The sequence below is a fragment of the Rhinolophus sinicus genome, chromosome 15 (assembly GCF_057876585.1).
Source record: "Rhinolophus sinicus isolate RSI-liver-muscle chromosome 15, RSI-T2T, whole genome shotgun sequence".
Lineage (NCBI taxonomy): Eukaryota > Metazoa > Chordata > Mammalia > Chiroptera > Rhinolophidae > Rhinolophus > Rhinolophus sinicus.
Genome location: NC_142515.1, coordinates 66,628,942 through 66,647,707, shown reverse-complemented (window position 1 = coordinate 66,647,707; position 18,766 = coordinate 66,628,942). Strand labels below are relative to the sequence as shown.

At 40.0% G+C, this 18,766-nt stretch overlaps 1 protein-coding gene, 1 long non-coding RNA gene and 1 pseudogene across 2 annotated transcripts in view; 1 reads left to right on the top strand and 2 right to left on the bottom strand.

The window, feature by feature from the left end:
* LOC148755198 (uncharacterized) overlaps positions 1–18,223 on the bottom strand; it is a 34,727-nt gene extending 16,504 nt beyond the window's left edge. The window contains exons 1-2 of the long non-coding RNA XR_016018819.1: positions 17,058–18,223; positions 16,196–16,256 (exon numbers count right to left, since the gene is read on the bottom strand). This is a non-coding gene — a long non-coding RNA (uncharacterized LOC148755198). The remainder of the gene's footprint in view (positions 1–16,195; positions 16,257–17,057) is intronic.
* Positions 2,634–4,451, top strand: LOC148755199 (endogenous retrovirus group K member 18 Env polyprotein-like; the record flags this gene model as incomplete). The annotated part of the gene is made up of 1 exon (XM_088791919.1): positions 2,634–4,451. A coding segment is annotated over one exon (1,182 nt), but the record flags the coding sequence as incomplete, so codon positions are not given.
* On the bottom strand, positions 12,484–13,904 carry LOC109439753 (coiled-coil domain-containing protein 90B, mitochondrial pseudogene; annotated as a pseudogene).
* Positions 18,224–18,766: the final 543 nt, after the last annotated feature.

The window sequence follows — 18,766 nt, the reverse complement described above, 5'->3', positions numbered from 1 at the left end:
ACCTCTTCATCCCCAAGATTGTAAGAGATTTGCTTTTAGTATTCCTAGCCAGAACTTTCAGGAACCCATGAGGAGATATCAGTGGCGGGTTCTTCCCCAGGGCATGGCAAATAGCCCCACCTTGTGCCAAAAGTTTGTTAGTGAAGCAATTGATAACACCAGAAAACAATTTCCTTCTGTGTATATCATTCATTATATGGATGACATCTTGTTGGCTTGTAAAAAAAAAAAAATGTTGTTAGCTTGCTTTGTAGATATGAAAAAAAACCTTCTGGCCTCAGGTCTTATTATTGCACCAGAAAAAGTACAGAGAAGTGAGCCTTATGCTTATCTGGGATTTCAATTGTTTGCTCAACATTTTTCCCCTCAAAAGATAGAACTCAGAAAAGATCATCTTAAGTCTCTTAATGATTTTCAAAAACTGTTGGGAGATATTAATTGGCTGCGTCCTTCTTTGGGACTAACTACTGGAGATCTTAAACCATTGTTTGAAATTTTGAAAGGGGATTCTGATCCAACCTCTCCCAGGTCTCTTACTGAGCCTGCACGAGAAGCGCTCCTTAAAGTAGAGAAGGCTATCCAGAAACAACATGTTTCCTTCTTTGATTATGATAAATCTTTGGATGTGTATGTATTAAGTACTAAGCATACACCCACTGCAGTTTTGTGGCAAGAAGGGCCACTTAGATGGATACATCTTCCTGTGACTGCTCAGAAAAATCTCACTCCTTATTATAAATTTGTGGCTAGTTTAATTCAAGAAAGCCGCTTAGAAGCTAGAAAATATTATGGAAAAGAGCCAGATTCTATTGTTGTTCCTTTTACAAAAATCCAAATTCAAGGCTTGATGCAGTTTACTGATAGCTTTCCTGTTGCATTGGCTGGTTTTGCAGGAGCATTGGATAATCATTATCCCAAGCATAAATTGCTTCAATTTTTTCAGCATCATGCTCCTATTTTTCCTTCAGTTGTGTCACATGCTCCTCTTCCTGCTGTACCTAATATTTTTACTGATGGATCTAGTAATGGTGTAGCTGTCTATGCACTCAATAAAAAGGTCATCAATAGAGTGCAGACACCTCCAGCCTCAGCTCAAATAGTTGAGCTTCGAGCAGTTCATATGGTATTGCTTGATTTTGCTTCTCAGTCTTTTAATTTATTTTCTGATAGCCATTATGTGGTCCGTGCTATCCAAAATTTAAAAACAGTACCTTTTATTAGTACCAGTAATCCTGTTATCCAGGATTTGTTTTTTCAGATACAACAGGCCATTCAGCTGCGCTGTAAAAAATTTTTTATTGGCCATATTAGAGCTCATTCTAATCTTCCAGGCCCTTTGGCCTCAGGAAATCAAATTGCAGACACTGCTACTCAGCTTGTTGCCTTAACTCGAGTAGAGAAAGCACAAAAGGCTCATAGCCTCCACCATCAAAATAGTCAGAGCTTGAGATTGCAGTATAAAATTACCAGAGAAGCAGCACGTCAAATAGTAAAACAGTGTCCAGATTGTTCACATCTTCTGCCTGTGCCTCATTATGGAGTCAACCCCCGAGGCTTACGTCCTAATGACTTATGGCAAATGGATGTGACTCATATACCTAAATTTGGAAAATTAAAATATGTTCATGTCTCCATCGATACGTTCTCCGGATTCGTTGTGGCTTCTGTTCAGACAGGAAAAGCAACGTCACACGTAATTAGACATTGTCTTGCTGCATTTGCCATGATTGGAACTCCTAAAAAACTTAAAACAGACAATGGCTCATGTTATACCAGCAAAAAATTTGCTCTATTTTGCCAGCAATTTTCGATCAATCATGTTACTGGCATTCCTTACAATCCCCAAGGACAAGGGATTGTTGAGCGTACTCATGGTACATTAAAAGTTAATTTACAAAAAATAAAAAAGGGGGAGTTATATCCCCTGACACCTCATAATTATTTGTCTCATTCTCTCTTTATTCAAAATTTTTTGACCTTGGATGCCCATGGTAAAAGTGCTGCGGAGCGCTTTTGGCATCCTTCTGCAGCCCCTCAGGCTTTGGTCAAATGGAAAGACCCACTTACGGGCTCTTGGCATGGCCCAGATCCAGTCCTCATATGGGGACGAGGACATGTATGTGTTTTTCCACAGGATGCAGAAGGCCCTCGGTGGCTGCCAGAAAGATTGGTGCGACATGTGGACCCTCAGCCCATTGATGATGCTACTGATGCTTTGCCAAGCGGAACCTGACCAGACGTATTGGGCCTATGTACCTGATCCACCAATCCTCCACCCCGCTGTGTGGGATGGTCCTGAGATTCCAGTTTATGTTAATGATACTAAGGCCTTAGGATTGCCTTCTGATGGACATATGAAACAGCATTTGGAAAATAATTTCACTTACAATGGCATAGGTTTGGGATTGCCTATTTGTATTGCAAAAAATAGCTCCATGATTGGGTGTTTGCGTAGTTCCCCTGTCATTATGCATATTCATGATTCTTTAATTGGATGGACTGTTCGTCTTAACATGCTAGGCGATTGGTCCGGAGGGCGCAAGATAAAGCTGCCCATCCCTTCATCACATCCATCTTGCAATAAAAGATTGAAACTGGATACTGAGACTGTTCCATGGAGAGCTTGTCCTGGTAATGATCCTGTTCGTTATGACATCCCTGGAACAGGCAGATATATTATTGATTGGTCAAGAAATAACCGGTCCGGATGGGCCCGTGAACTGATTTCTGGACTGTGGAATTCTGATACGCAGTATCCGCAAAATTCACTATGGAGGCTTATGGGAGCAATGGATAAGGTTGAAACCAGGCTCTCTCTGCCCATGAGGATTTTGGAAGACGGAACTAAGGAGTGGACTATTGTTACTGAGACTGTTAATGTATCTGCTTGTGTTCCTTCCCCTTATGCACTCTTGATTGGAAATATTAATGTATATTTTGTGGGAGATCAATTTAATGTGTCTTGTAATAATTGTATTTTGACTAATTGTATTTCTTGGGTACCTTTGGGGACCCAGGTTATGATACTTAAACAACCATCTTTTATTATGCTTCCTGTTAATATTTCTGGACCTTGGTATGCTGAAAGAAGTTTGCAGGTTTTAAAAAAAATTGAATATGCTTTGAGTAGACAAAAACGATTTGTTGGACTTCTAATTGCTGGAATTATGGCTTTGGTTACTATAATTGCAACTGCTGCTACAGCAGCTGTGGCTCTCTCTCAGACTATTCAAAATGCTCATTATGTTAATACTCTTTCAAAAAATGTTACCTTAGCCTTGGGAACCCAAGAGGCTATTGATGAGAAACTAGAACAGAAGGTGAATGCTCTTTATGATGCGGTTCAGTATATGGGAGAGGTCATTCAGGGTATGAAAGTTAAATTTCATTTAAAATGTCATCCGGAGTATCATTGGATTTGTGTTACTCCTAAAAAATATAATAATAGTCAGTATGATTGGAGTCGAGTTCGTTCACATCTTCAAGGAATTTGGCATGATGCTAACCTATCTTTAGACATGTTTCAGCTTCACGATGAAATTCAAAGTATGAGAGAAGCTGAACCTTTGAAATTTGATGCAGCTCAGGCTGCTTCTGAGTTTGTTAATGTTCTTAGAAATGCTTTGCCCTCTATGCCTTATATTACTCATTCTGTTATAATATTTCTTACATTGGGCATCTGTGTCTGTTTGGTTCTGTGCCTACTCCCCATCCTCATTAGATGTTTTATCAGCAAAATGTTAGACTTACGAGCTGACATCCATCAGCTTGAGCTAAAGGCAAGCAATAAGACTCTCACCCCTGTGCATTTATGAGGGACGGGTTAGTCAATGACGGGCAAATACTTGGGAGCCGCTTCAACACCTAAGACAGGGCTTGTATTAATAAAATATGAGTACCAATGACGGGTAAGTTGAGGCAGGCGTCCTGGGATGCCTAAGACAGGCGCCGTCACCTCGCCATCCTGGCTGGATGGATTTTGTTCCTATAAAATAAAAAAGGGGGAGATGTGGGGAGCCATGGTTGCAGTTAACTTTAAAGCAGTTAACTTTAAAGCCTTAACAGAATGGCTCGGTTTATGCTTAACCTGTTTCCTCCCCCTGAGGCAATTATCTCTGCCTGCATCTGGAGGGTGCTTGCATGCTGCTCAGGAATGTGGTGGGAGTGGCCAGTTCCCAGAACAGAAGGCTGATGCCTATCAGGGCTATTGATAAGATAATTACATTTGGGAGTTTCAGTAAATTTTGTGTCCCCTGTGTTAAAGTTAAAGTTTTACTGTTAACTAGGTAATGCATTTTTGTACTTGTTAAACTGCACGTCCACAGAAGGTATAAATTCTGGGGACAGAATAAACTCAGGGTCTCCAGGAACACTGGGGTCCGCGATCGCCATCATCAAAGTGTGAGTGCCTTTTTTCATTCCCACTCCCCTTGTCAGGAACCGTTCGACTCGTGGCGGCTGGCCCGCTACACATATTGCATCTGTCTTTCTCTGTCTGACATACTCCACTCAGCAAAGTACCCTCCAGGTCCATCCATGCCACTGAAGATGGCAATAACCCATTCCTTTCCCTGGTCAAGCAATATTCCATTGTATATATGTACCACCTCCTCTTTATCCATTCTTCCATCAATGGACACCCAGGCTGCCTCCACATCTTGGCCATTGTAAAAAATGCAGCAATGAACATATGGATGCACACATGATCTCGAAGTAGTGTTTGGGTTTCTTCCAATAACCAGAAGTGGAATTACTGGGTCCTTCTTTGTCTCTTCTTATAGCCTTTGTTTCAAAGACTATTCTGTATGTTACAAGTATTGCTACCTCAGCGTTTTTATTTTTGTTTTTCATAAAACATCTTTTTCTATCCCTTTACTTTTTTCTGTGTGTGTCTTTCACTCTGAAGTGAATCTCCTGTAGGCAGCATATGTAAGGGTCTTGTTTTCTCATTCAGCCCTCCTATGTCTTTTGAGTGGAGCCTTTAACCCATTTACATTGAAAGTAATTGTTGATAGATATGCAGCTATTGCCATTTTATTATTCATAATTTTGATTTTTTTCCCCATCTTAAATTAGTCCCTCTAACATTCCCTGTAATACTTGTTTTTTTGATGATGAACTCTTTTAGCTTTTTCTTGTTCGGGAAGCTCTTTATCTGTCCTTCGAGTCTAAATGAGAGGTTTGCTGGGTAGAGTAATCTTGGTTTTATGTCCTTGCTTTTCATCACATTGACTATTTCCTGCCAATCCCTCTGGCCTGCCAAGTTTCTGTTGAGAAATCAGCTGACAATTTTATGGGAGCTCCCTTGTAGGTTACTAATTACCTTTCTATTGCTGCTTTCTCTCTTCTCCTACTGGTACTGCTATAATGAAAATATTGTTAGACTTGATGTTGTCCCAGAGGTCTCTTAAGCTATCCTCATTTTTTGGATTCTTTTTTCTTCTTGCTGTCTCAAGTGGGTGTTTTCGGCTACCTTATCTTCCAAATCGTTGATTTGATTTTCTGCTTCATCTAGTTTGCCGGTGATTCCTTCCAGTGCATTTTTCACTTAAGTTATTGTACGAGGTCAGATAATTAAGTTTGCAAACTCATTCTAGAAAAAAATGCTATCTACCTCATTGCTGAATATCACTACAGTCACCTTTGAAGTACTCCCCTTGGGAAGCTATGCACCGACACCAGTTCCTAGTCCGCCCTTCAAAGCAATTTTGGAACTCTTTTTCTGTAATGGCCGTCAGAGCTATTGTTGTATTACCCTTGATGTCCTGAAAGTCGTCAAAATGTCTTCCTTTCAATATTTCCTTTATCTTTGAGTAAAGAAAGAAGTCATTGGGGGCCATATCAGGTGACTAGGGAGGGTTCCAATATAGTTATTTGTTTACTGGCTGAAAACTCCCTCACAGACAGTGATGTGTGAGCTGGTGCATTGTCATGATGCAAGAGCCATGAATTGCTGGCGAAAAGTTCAAGTCGTCTAACTTTTTCATGCAGCTTTTTCAAGACTTTCAAATAATACACTTGGTTAACTGTTTGTCCAGTTGGTACAAGTTCATAATGAATAATCTCTCTGATGTCAAAAAAAGGTTAGCAACATCGTTGCAACAAGTTTGCGAACTTAATTGTCATTCCTCATATTATTCACTTCTGACTGGTTCTTTTTCATGGCTTCTATGTCCTTTCTTTTCTTTTTCTTTTTTTAAATTTTATTTTATTAAATTTGTTGGGGTGACAATTGTTAGTAAAATTACATAGATTTCAGGTGTACAATTCTGTATTACATCATCTATAAATCCCATTGTGTGTTCATCACCCAGAGTCAGTTCTCCTTCCATCACCATATATTCGATCCCCCTTACCCTCATCTCCCACCCCCCACCCCCCGCCCCCCTTACCCTCTGGGAACCACTAAACTATTGTCTGTGTCTATGAGTTTCTGTTTCTCATTTGTTTGTCTTGTTCTTTTGCTGTTTTTGGTTTATATACCACATATCCGTGAAATCGCATGGTTCTCTGCTTTTTCTGTCTGACTTGTTTTGCTCAGCATTACTCTCTCAAGATCCATCCATGTTGTCACAAATGTTCCTATATCATCTTTTCTTACTGCCGAATAGTATTCCATTGTGTATATATACCACAACTTCTTTATCCATTCATCTATCGAAGGACATTTTGGTTGTTTCCATGTCTTGGCCACAGTAAACAAAGCTGCAATGAACATTGGAGCACACGTGTCTTTATCTCTAAATGTTTTCAGATTTTTTGGGTAGATACCCAGGAGAGGAATTGCTGGGTCATATGGCAATTCTATTCGTAATTTTTTGAGGAACCTCCACACCGCCTTCCATAACGGCTGCACCAGTCTGCATTCCCACCAACAGTGTATGAGGGTTCCTTTTTCTCCACAGCCTCTCCAACACTTGTTACTATTTGTCTTGTTGATGATCGCCATTCTGACTGGGGTGAAGTGATATCTCATTGTGGTTTTGATTTGCATTTCTCTGATGATTAGTGATGTTGAGCATTTTTTCATATGTCTATTTGCCTTTTGTATGTCTTCTTTGGAGAAATGTCTCTTCAAGTCCTCTGCCCATTTTTCAATTGGGTTGTTTGTGTTTTTGTTGTTGAATTGCATGAGTTCCTTGTATATTCTGGATACTAGCCCCTTATCGGAGGCACTGTTAGCAAAAATCTTCTCCCATTCAGTTGGTGGCTTCTTTATTTTGTCAATGGTTTCTTTTGCTGTGCAGAAGCTTTTAAGTTTCATATAGTCCCATTCGTTTATTTTAGCTTTTACTTCCATTGCCTTTGGAGTCAAGTTCATAAAATGCTCTTTGAACCCAAGGTCCATAAGTTTAGTACCTATGTTTTCTTCTATGCAGTTTATTGTGTCAGGTCGTATGCTTAAGTCTTTGATCCATTTTGAATTAACTTTGGTACAAGGTGACAAATAGCAGTCCAGTTTCATTCTTTTGCACGTGGCTATCCAATTCTCCCAGCACCATTTATTGAAGAGGCTGTCTTTGCTCCATTGTATGTTTTTAGCATCTTTGTCAAAAATTGTCTGTCCATATTTATGTGGTTTTATTTCTGGGTTCTCAATTCTATTCCATTGGTCTATGTGTCTGTTTTTCTGCCAGTACCATGCTGTTTTGATTATTGTGGCCCTGTAGTACAAGCCAATGTCAGGAAGTGTGATACCTCCATTATTGTTCTTTTTTCTTAAGATTGCTTTGGCTATTCGGGGTCTTTTGTGGTTCCAAACAAATCTGATGATTTTTTGTTCTATTTCTTTAAAATATGCCATTGGGAATTTGATGGGGATTGCATTGAATCTGTATATTGCTTTGGGTAATATGGCCATTTTAACTATGTTGATTCTTCCAATCCATGAGCACGGAATGTCTTTCCATTTCTTTGTGTCTTCTTCAATTTCTTTCAAAAATGTCTTATAGTTTTCAGCATATAGGTCTTTCACATCCTTGGTTAAGTTTATTCCTAGGTATTTTATTCTTTTTGCTGCAATTGCAAAAGGAATTGTTTTTTGTATTTCTTTTTCTGAGATTTCATTGTTAGTATATAGGAAGGCAATGGACTTTTGTGCGTTGATTTTGTAGCCAGCAACTTTACTGTATTCGTTGATTGTTTCTAATAGCTTTTTGGTGGAGTCTTTAGGGTTTTCTATATATAGCATCATGTCATCTGCAAAGAGTGATAATTTAACTTCTTCATTCCCAATTTGGATGCCTTTTATTTCTTTCTCTTGCCTGATTGCTCTGGCGAGGACTTCCAGCACTATGTTGAAAAGCAGAGGTGATAGGGGACATCCCTGTCGTGTTCCTGAACGTAGAGCAAAGGGCTTCAGTTTTTCTCCATTAATTATGAGATTTGCAGAGGGCTTCTCATATATGGCCTTTATTATGTTAAGGTATTTTCCTTCTATACCCATTTTATTAAGTGTTTTAATCATAAATGGATGTTGTATCTTGTCAAATGCTTTTTCTGCATCAATTGATATAATCATATGATTTTTGTCCTTTATTTTGTTTATGTGATGTATCACATTGATGGATTTGCATATGTTGAACCATCCTTGTGCCCCGGGGATGAACCCCACTTGGTCGTGATGAATAATCTTTTTAATGCATTGTTGTATTCAATTTGCTAGAATTTTATTTAGGATTTTTGCATCGGTATTCATCAGAGATATTGGTCTGTAGTTTTCTTTTTTTGTGCTGTCCTTACCAGGTTTTGGTATCAGGGTGATGTTGGCCTCATAGAATGAGTTAGGAAGTACTGTCTCTTCTTCAATTTTTTGGAAGTGTTTGTGCAGGATTGGTATTAGATCCTCTTTGAAGGTTTGGTAGAATTCACTAATGAAGCCATCTGGTCCCGGACTTTTGCTTTTGGGAAGGTTTTGGATGACTGATTCAATTTCGTTACTGGTGATCGGTCTGTTTAGATTTTCCAGTTCTTCATGGTTCAGCCTTGGAAGGCTATATGTTTCTAAGAACTTGTCCATTTCTTCTAGGTTGTTGAATTTGGTGGCATATAGTCCTTCATAGTATTCTTGGATGATCCTTTGTATTTCTGTGGTGTCCGTGATAACTTCCCCTTTTACGTTTCTGATTTTGTTAATCAGTGTCTTCTCTCTTTTTATCTTAGTAAGTCTAGCCAAGGGTTTGTCAATTTTGTTAATCTTTTCAAAGAACCAGCTCTTTGTCATATTAATTTTTTCTATTGTCTTTTTGTTCTCTATTTCATTTAGTTCTGCTCTAATTTTTGTTATTTCCTTTCTTCTGCTGACCTTGGGTTTTACTTGTTCTTCTTTTTCTAGTTCTTTAAGGTGTAACATGAGGTTATTTATTTGGGAGTTTTCTTGTTTCTTGAGATAGGCCTGTAGTGAGATAAATTTCCCTCTTAAAACTGCTTTCGCTGCATCCCAAAAATTTTGGTAGGATGTATTTTCATTGTCATTTGTTTCTATGTATCTTTGGATCTCTCCTCTAATTTCTTCTTTGACCCAGTCCTTCTTTAAAAGTATGTTGTTTAGTCTCCATGAATTTGTGTTTTTCCCGCTTTCTTTTTACAGTTGATATCCAATTTCAAAGCCTTGTGATCAGAGAATATGCATGGTATGATTTCAATCTTCTTAAATTTGTTGAGACTGATTTTATGTCCCAATATATGGTCTATCCTTGAGAATGTTCCATGTACACTAGAAAAGAATGTATAGTCTGATGTTTTAGGATGAAGTGCTCTATAAATGTCAATTAATTCCATTTCATCTAATGTGTCATTTAGGGCTACTATTTCGTTATTTATTTTCTGTTTGGATGATCTATCCATAGCTGTCAATGATGTATTTAAGTCCCCTAGTATAATTGTGTTTTGGTCAATTTCTCCCTTTAGTTCTGTTAGTAGTTGCTTGGTGTATTTCGGTGCTCCCTGATTGGGGGCATAAATATTGATGACTGTCATGTCTTCTTGTTGTACAGTCCCCTTCACCATTATGAAATGTCCATCTTTGTCTCTTGTTATCTTTTTCACCTTGAAGTCTGTTTCATCTGATATCATTATGGCTACACCTGATTTTCTCTGGGTACCATTTGCTTGGAGTGTCAATTTCCACCCTTTCACTTTGAGTCTATGCTTCTCCTTGTAGCTGAGATGTGTCTCTTGGAGACAGCATATGGTTGGGTTTAGTTTTTTGATCCAATCTGCTACTCTGTGCCTTTTTATTGGTGAGTTCAGTGCATTTACATTTAGGGCGATTATTGATATGTGAGGATTTCCTGTCATTCTATCCTTAGTTTTCTGGTAAGGTTGTGTCTCCATTGTTTCTTTGACTTTTTGTTGTTGTCTATTATTTCTGTGTGGTGGTATTCTATGATGTTTCCCTCTGTTTCTTCTTTTATTTCAGTATATATTTCAATTCTGGATTAATTTTGAGTGGTTACCCTTAAGTTTATGTAAAAGAAAGTTTGATATTTAGAGTATTCCATTTTCTTCAGCACGCTTACTTTCTCCATTCCCATATTCCGGTTCAGGCCTTTACTCTCCCCCTTTTTGAGTTGTGGTTGCCACAAATTGTCCCTGTTGATGGTGGTCGAATAGCCTCCTTTAGTATTTCTTGTAGTGCAGGTCGTGTATTAGAAAATTCCCTCAGCTTCTGTATGTCTGGAAAGGTCTTTATTCCTCCTTCATATATAAAGGATATCTTTGCTGGATATATTATTTTTGGCTCATGGTTTCTCTCTTTCAATAGTTTGAATATTTGGTTCCACTCCCTCCTGGCTTGTAGAGTTTCTGCTGAAAAATCTGATGATAATCTAATGGGCTTTCCTTTGTAAGTTACCGTCTTCTTTTCCCTGGCTGCCTTGAGGATTCTTTCTTTGTCGTTGATTTTAGACAGCTTCAATACAATGTGCCTTGGAGAAGGTCTGTTGGAATTGAGGTAACTAGGTGTTCTATTTGCTTCTTGGATTCGAGGGTCCAGTTCTGTCCACAATTTTGGGAAGTTCTCATTGACAATTTGTTTGAATATATTCTCTGTTCCCTTCTCTCTTTCTTCTCCTTCTGGTATGCCCATTATTCTTATATTGCTCTTTCTGATGGAGTCAGAAAGTTCTTGTAGATTTCTTTCATTTCTTTTAAGTCTCAAGTCTCTTTCTTCTTCTATTTGTGTCATTTCCAGGTTTCTATCTTCGATGTCACTGATTCTTTGCTCCATTTGGTCAACTCTACTACCTAAGCTTGTTATTTCATTCTTAATTTCTTTTATTGAGTTCTTAATCTCCAGAAATTCTATTTGGTTCTTTTTTAAGATTTCAATCTCTTTTGTAAAATGCTCATGCTGTTCTTTGATTGAGTTTCTCAGTTCCTTTAACTGCCTATCTGTGTTTTCTTGTATCTCGTTGAGTTTTTTCATTACTGCAATCTTGAATTCTCTGTCATTTAAGTCACATATTTCTGTATCTTTAAGTGCCTTCTCTGGAGATTTTTCACTTTCTTTCTGAGCTATCTTGTTGCCTTGGTTATTCATGGCGATTACTGGTTTACTATTTCTCTTCCTAGACATCTACAGGAGTGTCTTCTGCAACAGGTTGATAGAAAGCGGTCTTTCTTTTGTTTGCCAGTACTTGTTGGTAGAATGTTTTATTATTTCTCCAACTGCAACTTATTTTTCTTCTCCCACACAGTAGTGCTATGTTTTCTCTGCACTATTCCAACTTCTCACACAATAGGGGGATTCCCTGGGAGACAGGCTTCTCCTCTGTTAATAGTTCGTCTTGGTCACACGGCGCAGTGTCCCTGTGGGTATGCGGAGAGCTTTTGATGTTCCAAAGCTCTTCCAGCTCCTGATTCAGAGCCCGTATATTTCAGCAGTTCTGTTTACTCCTGCAGGGATCCGCCCAGATAGGTGGAGTCAGGGGCGGGGTGAGTTGTGAGAGGTGGCCTAGAGCAGTGGCGGCGACCACCAGCACAGCCGGTCCTGCTTCCACAGCTCTCTCCCCTTTGCTGGAACTAGTTGGGCTGTGAATTTGTGTTTGCGGTCCACAGTTCTCAAAACAGCAAATTTTCTGTTGTTTTGATCTGACTCTGCTACTGTTTCGCTTCTAGCACCCGGCAGGTGGGGGCGGGGCGAGCTCTGGGAGGGGAGGGAGGGGGTGGTTAGTCTCAGTGCCTAAGGCTCCGTTCTCTGCTCGGCAGTGCGGGCTTAAACCACCGTTTTCAGCCTTTTTCCCTCAGTCTTTTCTCCGAGGTCTCTGCCGTGAGCGTTGTGTTCAGCCGTGTTATATGCTGTCCCCTCAGCTCTGTGGAGCCCTGGCGGAGCCCTAGCAGTCCGATCTCCCGCAGCTGCGGTAGTTCCGGGAAGCAGCGAGCTCGGTGCACTGAGCTAGGTCTGCGTCCTGAGCCCGCGCGGCTCCGTCTCCGCGCGCTTCTCCCTTTCCTCCTCCCTCCACTCGCGTGAATCTCCCACCTGTAGGTGATTTCAGTCGGTAGTGGGCCTCTTCGTGTTGCCTGTCTGGTGTGCAGGGAGTCCTTTGTGGAGTTTTTGTTGTTCGATTCTTTGTGAATTCCAGGGGAGCTTTACAGAGGCTCACCTCACTCCGCCATTTTTCCGGAAGTCCCCATTAGTGTTTTCAAAGAAGCAATTTCAGTGTCAATTTTATTACTGGTCTCTGAAATAATATATTTGGTTTTGGCATCCTTTTTGGTAAATTGTGTGGTTGCTTCCATAAGTTTCTTTTTTGATCTGTAAATATATCTGTTAGTCTGCTCCTTTCCAGGTCAATGTCCAGTTTATTATGTGCTCTGATTCAACTGGTTTCATTTATCAGTTGTTGCTTACCTTGTTCTCATTCAACTTTCATTTTCTTGTTCTCTGCTCTCAGATTTGCAAATTCACTTTTTCTAGGATGATCATTTTTTTTTTTTTTTTTTGATGGAGTCCAAATGAGCCATTGGCTGTTGTACTGTTATTTCTTGTTGAGCTTGAGTGACCATCTCCTTATAGATAGTATCTAAGCTGACATTTGATAAAGTGGTTAATGCTGATATAATTGTTTCTGCTTGTGCTTCATCAAATCCATGATTTTCCAAGTCCTGAACTAATGCATGAGTATCAAAATTTAATTTCTTTTGTTCTAAACGAGTTATGTCCACTCGTCTCATATCATATCCTTCCTTGGTAGTGGTGGTTAAAAAATCTCTCTGCAGGGCCACGAGAAACACCCATGGGGAGTTAAAACCCTGTGCTCTCTCCACTCCCAACCCCTCCCCCCCACCCTGTTGCTTTCAGATCACAGGAGGTGCCAAAAGCTGTGACTCCACATATCCTCAGCTTTCTGGTTGGCAGGAGCTTCCCTCCTTTTTTTTCCCCTGGGAAGTCCTGGATGAATTCTGGGTAGTTTGTTTTAGCGACAGACTTGGAGAAGCAAGCCTGCTCCAGGCTTAAATGCTAGTGTTTGGACAGAAGGAATCAAGGATATTCTGGTTTGCCCACTCTCCATTAGAAGGAACATCAAAATGAGGATCCTTGGGTTCTGGTGGGAAAAGAAAAAGACATGGAATTTATAGCATGAATTGGTAAATTGGTGTAGTTTCTGGGAAAAACATAGTGGATTTCCGAACAGGAAAAAGATGCTAGCACAGACTGCTGTTAATGTCCATGGGAGGAGCACTGGAGAGGTTGCTCTTCTGTGAGACTTTGCTTTTCTGTGTTACAAGTGCTTCCAGAGGGGCAGAATGAACTCGCCCCTACCATGTTGTCCAGACCCCGAGAAGGCAAACAATCCTTTCAGAATAGCAGTGCTAAGTTGGAAAAGAGGTTGATCAAAGTTCCTTTCCAGCCTAAGAAGTTTCATTATTAAATCACTTCCAAGGACCATCTTTAGCCCCATGGTGGAAAGTGTACAAATATAAAAATCACACATATGGCCTAGACCCATCATTGTGTGACTTTGGGCAGACCACTTGCCTGGGTCATGGAGCTGTGAAAGTTAATTCTGGTAGTTATGTTTCAGTTTGTGGAAAACATAAAGCTGTCTGGGAACATAAGTGTTTCATGTTACTCAGTGGTCCTGGATCTAGACTGTTTTCCTTAGACGTCCCATAGCACTTTGTTAGTATGTATTTTATCATCCTTGTGCCTGTCCATGTTGCATTAGCAATAGTTATATACATGTCTCCTCTTGACGATGACAGCAAGGTCTTGCCCCAGTGCATCTGTGAACCCGCTTCATTACTGAGCAGTGTCATACAGGTAGCAGGTCTTCAAATAATATTTAGTGAATAAATAAATGAATATTTGTTCAATAATCTCAATGCCTCCCATATTTATTTGTTCCTCTTAACATTAACATATTTTTTATTTTTATTTTTAATTAAAATTTTTTTTCAATTACAGTTGATTATATTAGTTTCAGGTGTACAGAATAGTGGTTAGACATTTACATAACTTATGATAAGTCTAGTACCCACCTAATAACCATACATAATTATTATAATATTATTGACTGTATTCCTATGTTGTATTTTATATCTCCATGACTATTTTGTAACTGCCAATTTCTACTTCTTAATCCCTTCACCTTTTTCACTTAGCCCCCAACCCTTCTCCCCCATATTCATTTTAAACCCCTGAGTTGCCAAAATATACGGATTGGAAAAGAAGTAGTGAAACTGTCATTAGTTCTGACACGATTGTGTATATAGAAAATTCTATGGAATATACAAATAAAATCACTAGAATAATACTTGATTTTGGTAAGATCACAGGACACAAAGTCAAACAATTAGCTGTATTCATACATAATGGCAACAAAGAATTAGAAAAAGAAATAAAAGTACTTTTTATAATAGCATCAAACTATCAAATATCTAGGAAGAAATTTAACAACCTACATACAAGATTTCTATACTAAGAGTTACAAAATATTACTAAGAAAAATTAAGGCAGACCTTAATAAGTGGAGAGGCATGCCATGTTTATGGATTATAAGATTCAATATAGTTAAAATGGCAGTTCTTCTGGAATAGATGTATAGACTCAATAGAATTCTAATCCAAGTCACAGCAAGACGTTTTTGTAGACATGTAGACAAACTGATTCTAAAATTTATAGAGAAAGGCAAAGAACCTAGAATAGCTAAAACAATCTTTAAAAAGAGGAAGAAAGTTAGAGAACTTACCAAACTGATATCAAGAGTTATTATAAACTAAGTAATAAAAACGGTGCTTATTGGCATAAGAGTAGACAAAACAATGGATTAGAATAGAAGGTCAAGAAATAGACCCACATAGTCAATCAATTTTCCTTAAAGGCACCAAATCACCCAAATGCAGAAAGTAAGTCTAACAAATGGGGTTTAAACACTGAATAATCATACGGAAAAAGATGAACTTTGACCCCTGTTTCACTACATACCCCAAAATTAAGATGAGTCATAGCCTTAAAAATAAAAGTTAGGACCATAAGGCCTCTAGATTACATATGCGATTATTTTTGTGATTTTGGAGCAGGCAAAGGTTTCTTAGGACACAAAAACCACTAATCATTAAAAAAGATAAATTAGCCTTCGTAAAAATGTTTCTATTAAAAAACTGATAAAGGAGTTGAATAGACGTTCCTCCAAAGATGATTTACACATGGCCAATAAGCACATGAAAGGATGCTCAACATCAGTAATCATTAGTGAAGTTAAAATCAAAACCACATTGAGATATCACCTCACATCCAATAAGATGGCTGTTATAAATCTGTAATAAGTGTTGGTGAGGAGGTGGAGAAATTGGAACCCTTGTGCACTGTTGGTGGAAATGTAAAATGGCACAGCCATTGTAGAAAACAGCATGGCAGTTCTTCAAAAATTAAACATAGAATTACAATATGATCCAGCAATTCCACCCAAAAGACTCAAAACATGGACTTGAACAGATATTTGTATACCAACGTTTATAGCGGCTTTATTTACAATGGTCAAAAGGTGAAAACAACCCAAATGTCCAAATGTCCATCAATGGATGAATGGATATACAAAATGTGATATACACATACAATAGAATATCACTGAGACTTAAATACATAGGAAGGAAATTCTGACACATGCTACAATATGGATGAACCTTGAAGACATTATTCTAAGTGAAATAGCCGGTCACAAAAGGACAAATCTCTCATGATTCCACTTACCTGAGGTGTCCGGAGTAGTCAAATTCATGGAGACAGAAATTAGAATGGTGGCTGCCAGGGGCTGGGAGAGGGGAGAATGGGAAGTTAGTGTTTAATAGGGACAGAGTTTCAGTTTGGGGATGATGAAAAAGTTCTGAAGGCAGATGGTGGTAATGGTTGCACAACAATGTGAATGTACTTAATGCCACTGAACTGTACACTTAAAAATGGTTAGGACGGGAAATTTTGTTATGCATGTTTTACCACAATAATAAAAAAGTAAAAATATACATTTCAATAATAGTATATACAGATTGTCATCACAGAAGTTGTGAAGGCAAGCCACACCTTTTGCCAAAATTTCTGTGAGGCATCGGTAAGGGACACAGCAAAAGCTAATATGTTTCTTTAAGCACCCCCGCTAGCTTGCTCTAGAGTTCCTAAGAGGCACTGCAAATGAAGTCATCTAACACTTACTGGGTACCTGCTCTGTGTGGGCCCTCTTCCAGGTGCTTTCTGGATGCTGACTTGTGTACCCTCTCTACAGATGTAGGAGGCAAGTAACCATTATTACACTCTTGTCTAGTCAGGTGAGCCACGGTAAAGAGCTCGCCCACAGCCCCAAAGCCAGGCAAGAGGCACCACCAGCCCCTTCAGTCCAACCCCAGGTTCATAGGTCTGACCCCTAGACTCCCTGTACCCTAGGTGTCCCCTTTCAGCTCCCTCTGTCACTCCTCAGGCTCTAGGTCCAGGTACTTGCTGGCAGCCCTTTACTCAGCAGACAGCATCCTGTCCTGTTCAGAGGGAGCGAGGACCGTCAGGCCAGAGTCCTCAGCTCTTCTGTACCACTGCTGGCCAAGCAGGCCTCAGGCCGGCCACCTACCTCTTTCAGAAGCAGATGGAGTTTTCTTTTTGCCCAACGCCAGGCACTCCAACCTGCTTGTCTTCTTGGGGAACTTGTTCTTTCACATACCCTCTCTTGTTTCCAAATGTTCTTTCTTTTTTTTAAAGTAAAAATGTTTATAGGATTATAAAAACAATACCACTTGTAATATAAGAATACAGAAAAATAAAAAGAGGAAAAAATTGTTACTAATTCTATCAAACAGAAAATCACCATAAACATTCATATTTTTTGGATGCATTTTAAAGACACAAAGTGGTCATATTAGTAAATAAAAATTGTCCCCTCAGTTAAATAGCTATTATTAATTATAACATAATCACTCCCACACCGTTGCACATTTAGTATGTTTCAAATTTGAAATTTAACTTTGGGTGGCTGTCTGAAGTGTTTTTTCTCTCTCCCGGATTATGACAGTTTTATAGTACTCTCTTACTGCGAGGCTTCAGCTGCTGCCCCTCCCTCAGGAGGTTCCTTAGAGGTACTCCTGCCCAGTTAGAGATTTTGTGTCTCCTCCATAAGCTGGTCCTGGCACTTCTTGGGGCTCAGAAGCTACATCACGTGGACTCCTTCCTCTGCCAATGAAGGCTCTTCTGTTGATGTGCCAGCAGAAGGCAGAAGGGATAGCCACCGGGGACCCTAGCGGCAACAGACCCATTGTCCTCACCGGAACACACGAGTCACCTACTCGAGAGGCTTCTTGGCTCAGGCTTGGTGCCCACCATCGCCGGGCTAGTCTGCCCTCTGGGCTAGTCTGCCCTCACGGTCCGCAAACAGCTTGCTGGGCCCAAGTCAGCGTCCGGCACGCAGTGATTTCCTAGAATTATGAACGATGCTACTTAGAAGGCAGCTTAGCAAATATTTACTATGAAGACAGACGTATTAACGGAAGAAGGGCGGTCGCCCGCTCTGAGCGTTCCCGGTGCTCATGCCGAGTCCTGGCCGCTGGAGGGCCGGTCATGGACGGTGGCGCGTCTGGGTAGGACGCTTCCAGCAGGCGGCAGTGTGTGCACATTTAGGAACTTCTTTCCCGCCGGCACCGAACTTACGTTGCAAAAGCGTTGAAAAGTGGGAGAAGTTTGATCTTTGTTTATGGTCCAAAGTGTATTGACTTTCACTCCAAACCGAATCATCCCAACCCGCAGGAATCCTTTTAAAAAGCAGTAGCATAAATTACAATCAAGTTGATCTTGCTTTCTCCCGTCACTTTGGACATCTGTCACACTGGTGTGACTACCGGACCACGGGTGGAGTTGGGCCTGTGGGGAGGGGTCGAGGAGGTCGATTCGGCCTGGTGCAGCCTCTCTGTGAGGACTAAGGGTGCTCGGTGAACACACACAGATTGTGGAAATGCCTTTGCAGTGGTTCAAAGTTCCCAGTTAGACTTGGGTAAGAAAGAAATGTAACTCCCATTATTTTCCATAATTCTAGTCTAGTTTCTTTCTCTTTTATGCCCAAAAGACATAAATCAACCACTTTCTGGTTAATTCTGTCGAGTTAGTGATTGCTCAGCCATTTTAGGTTTAAAACTCACTGGCTCTCCCTCACCTCATCTTTGGCTTGATTCCATAATAACTAGAGAGCGCAGGGCTTGACATAGCAGCCCACCTAGTACCATGGGGGCAGTGGCCCTCCTAAGGCCTTGCTCTCTGCCAGACTGCTGCTGACCCCCACCTATTTCATGTCCT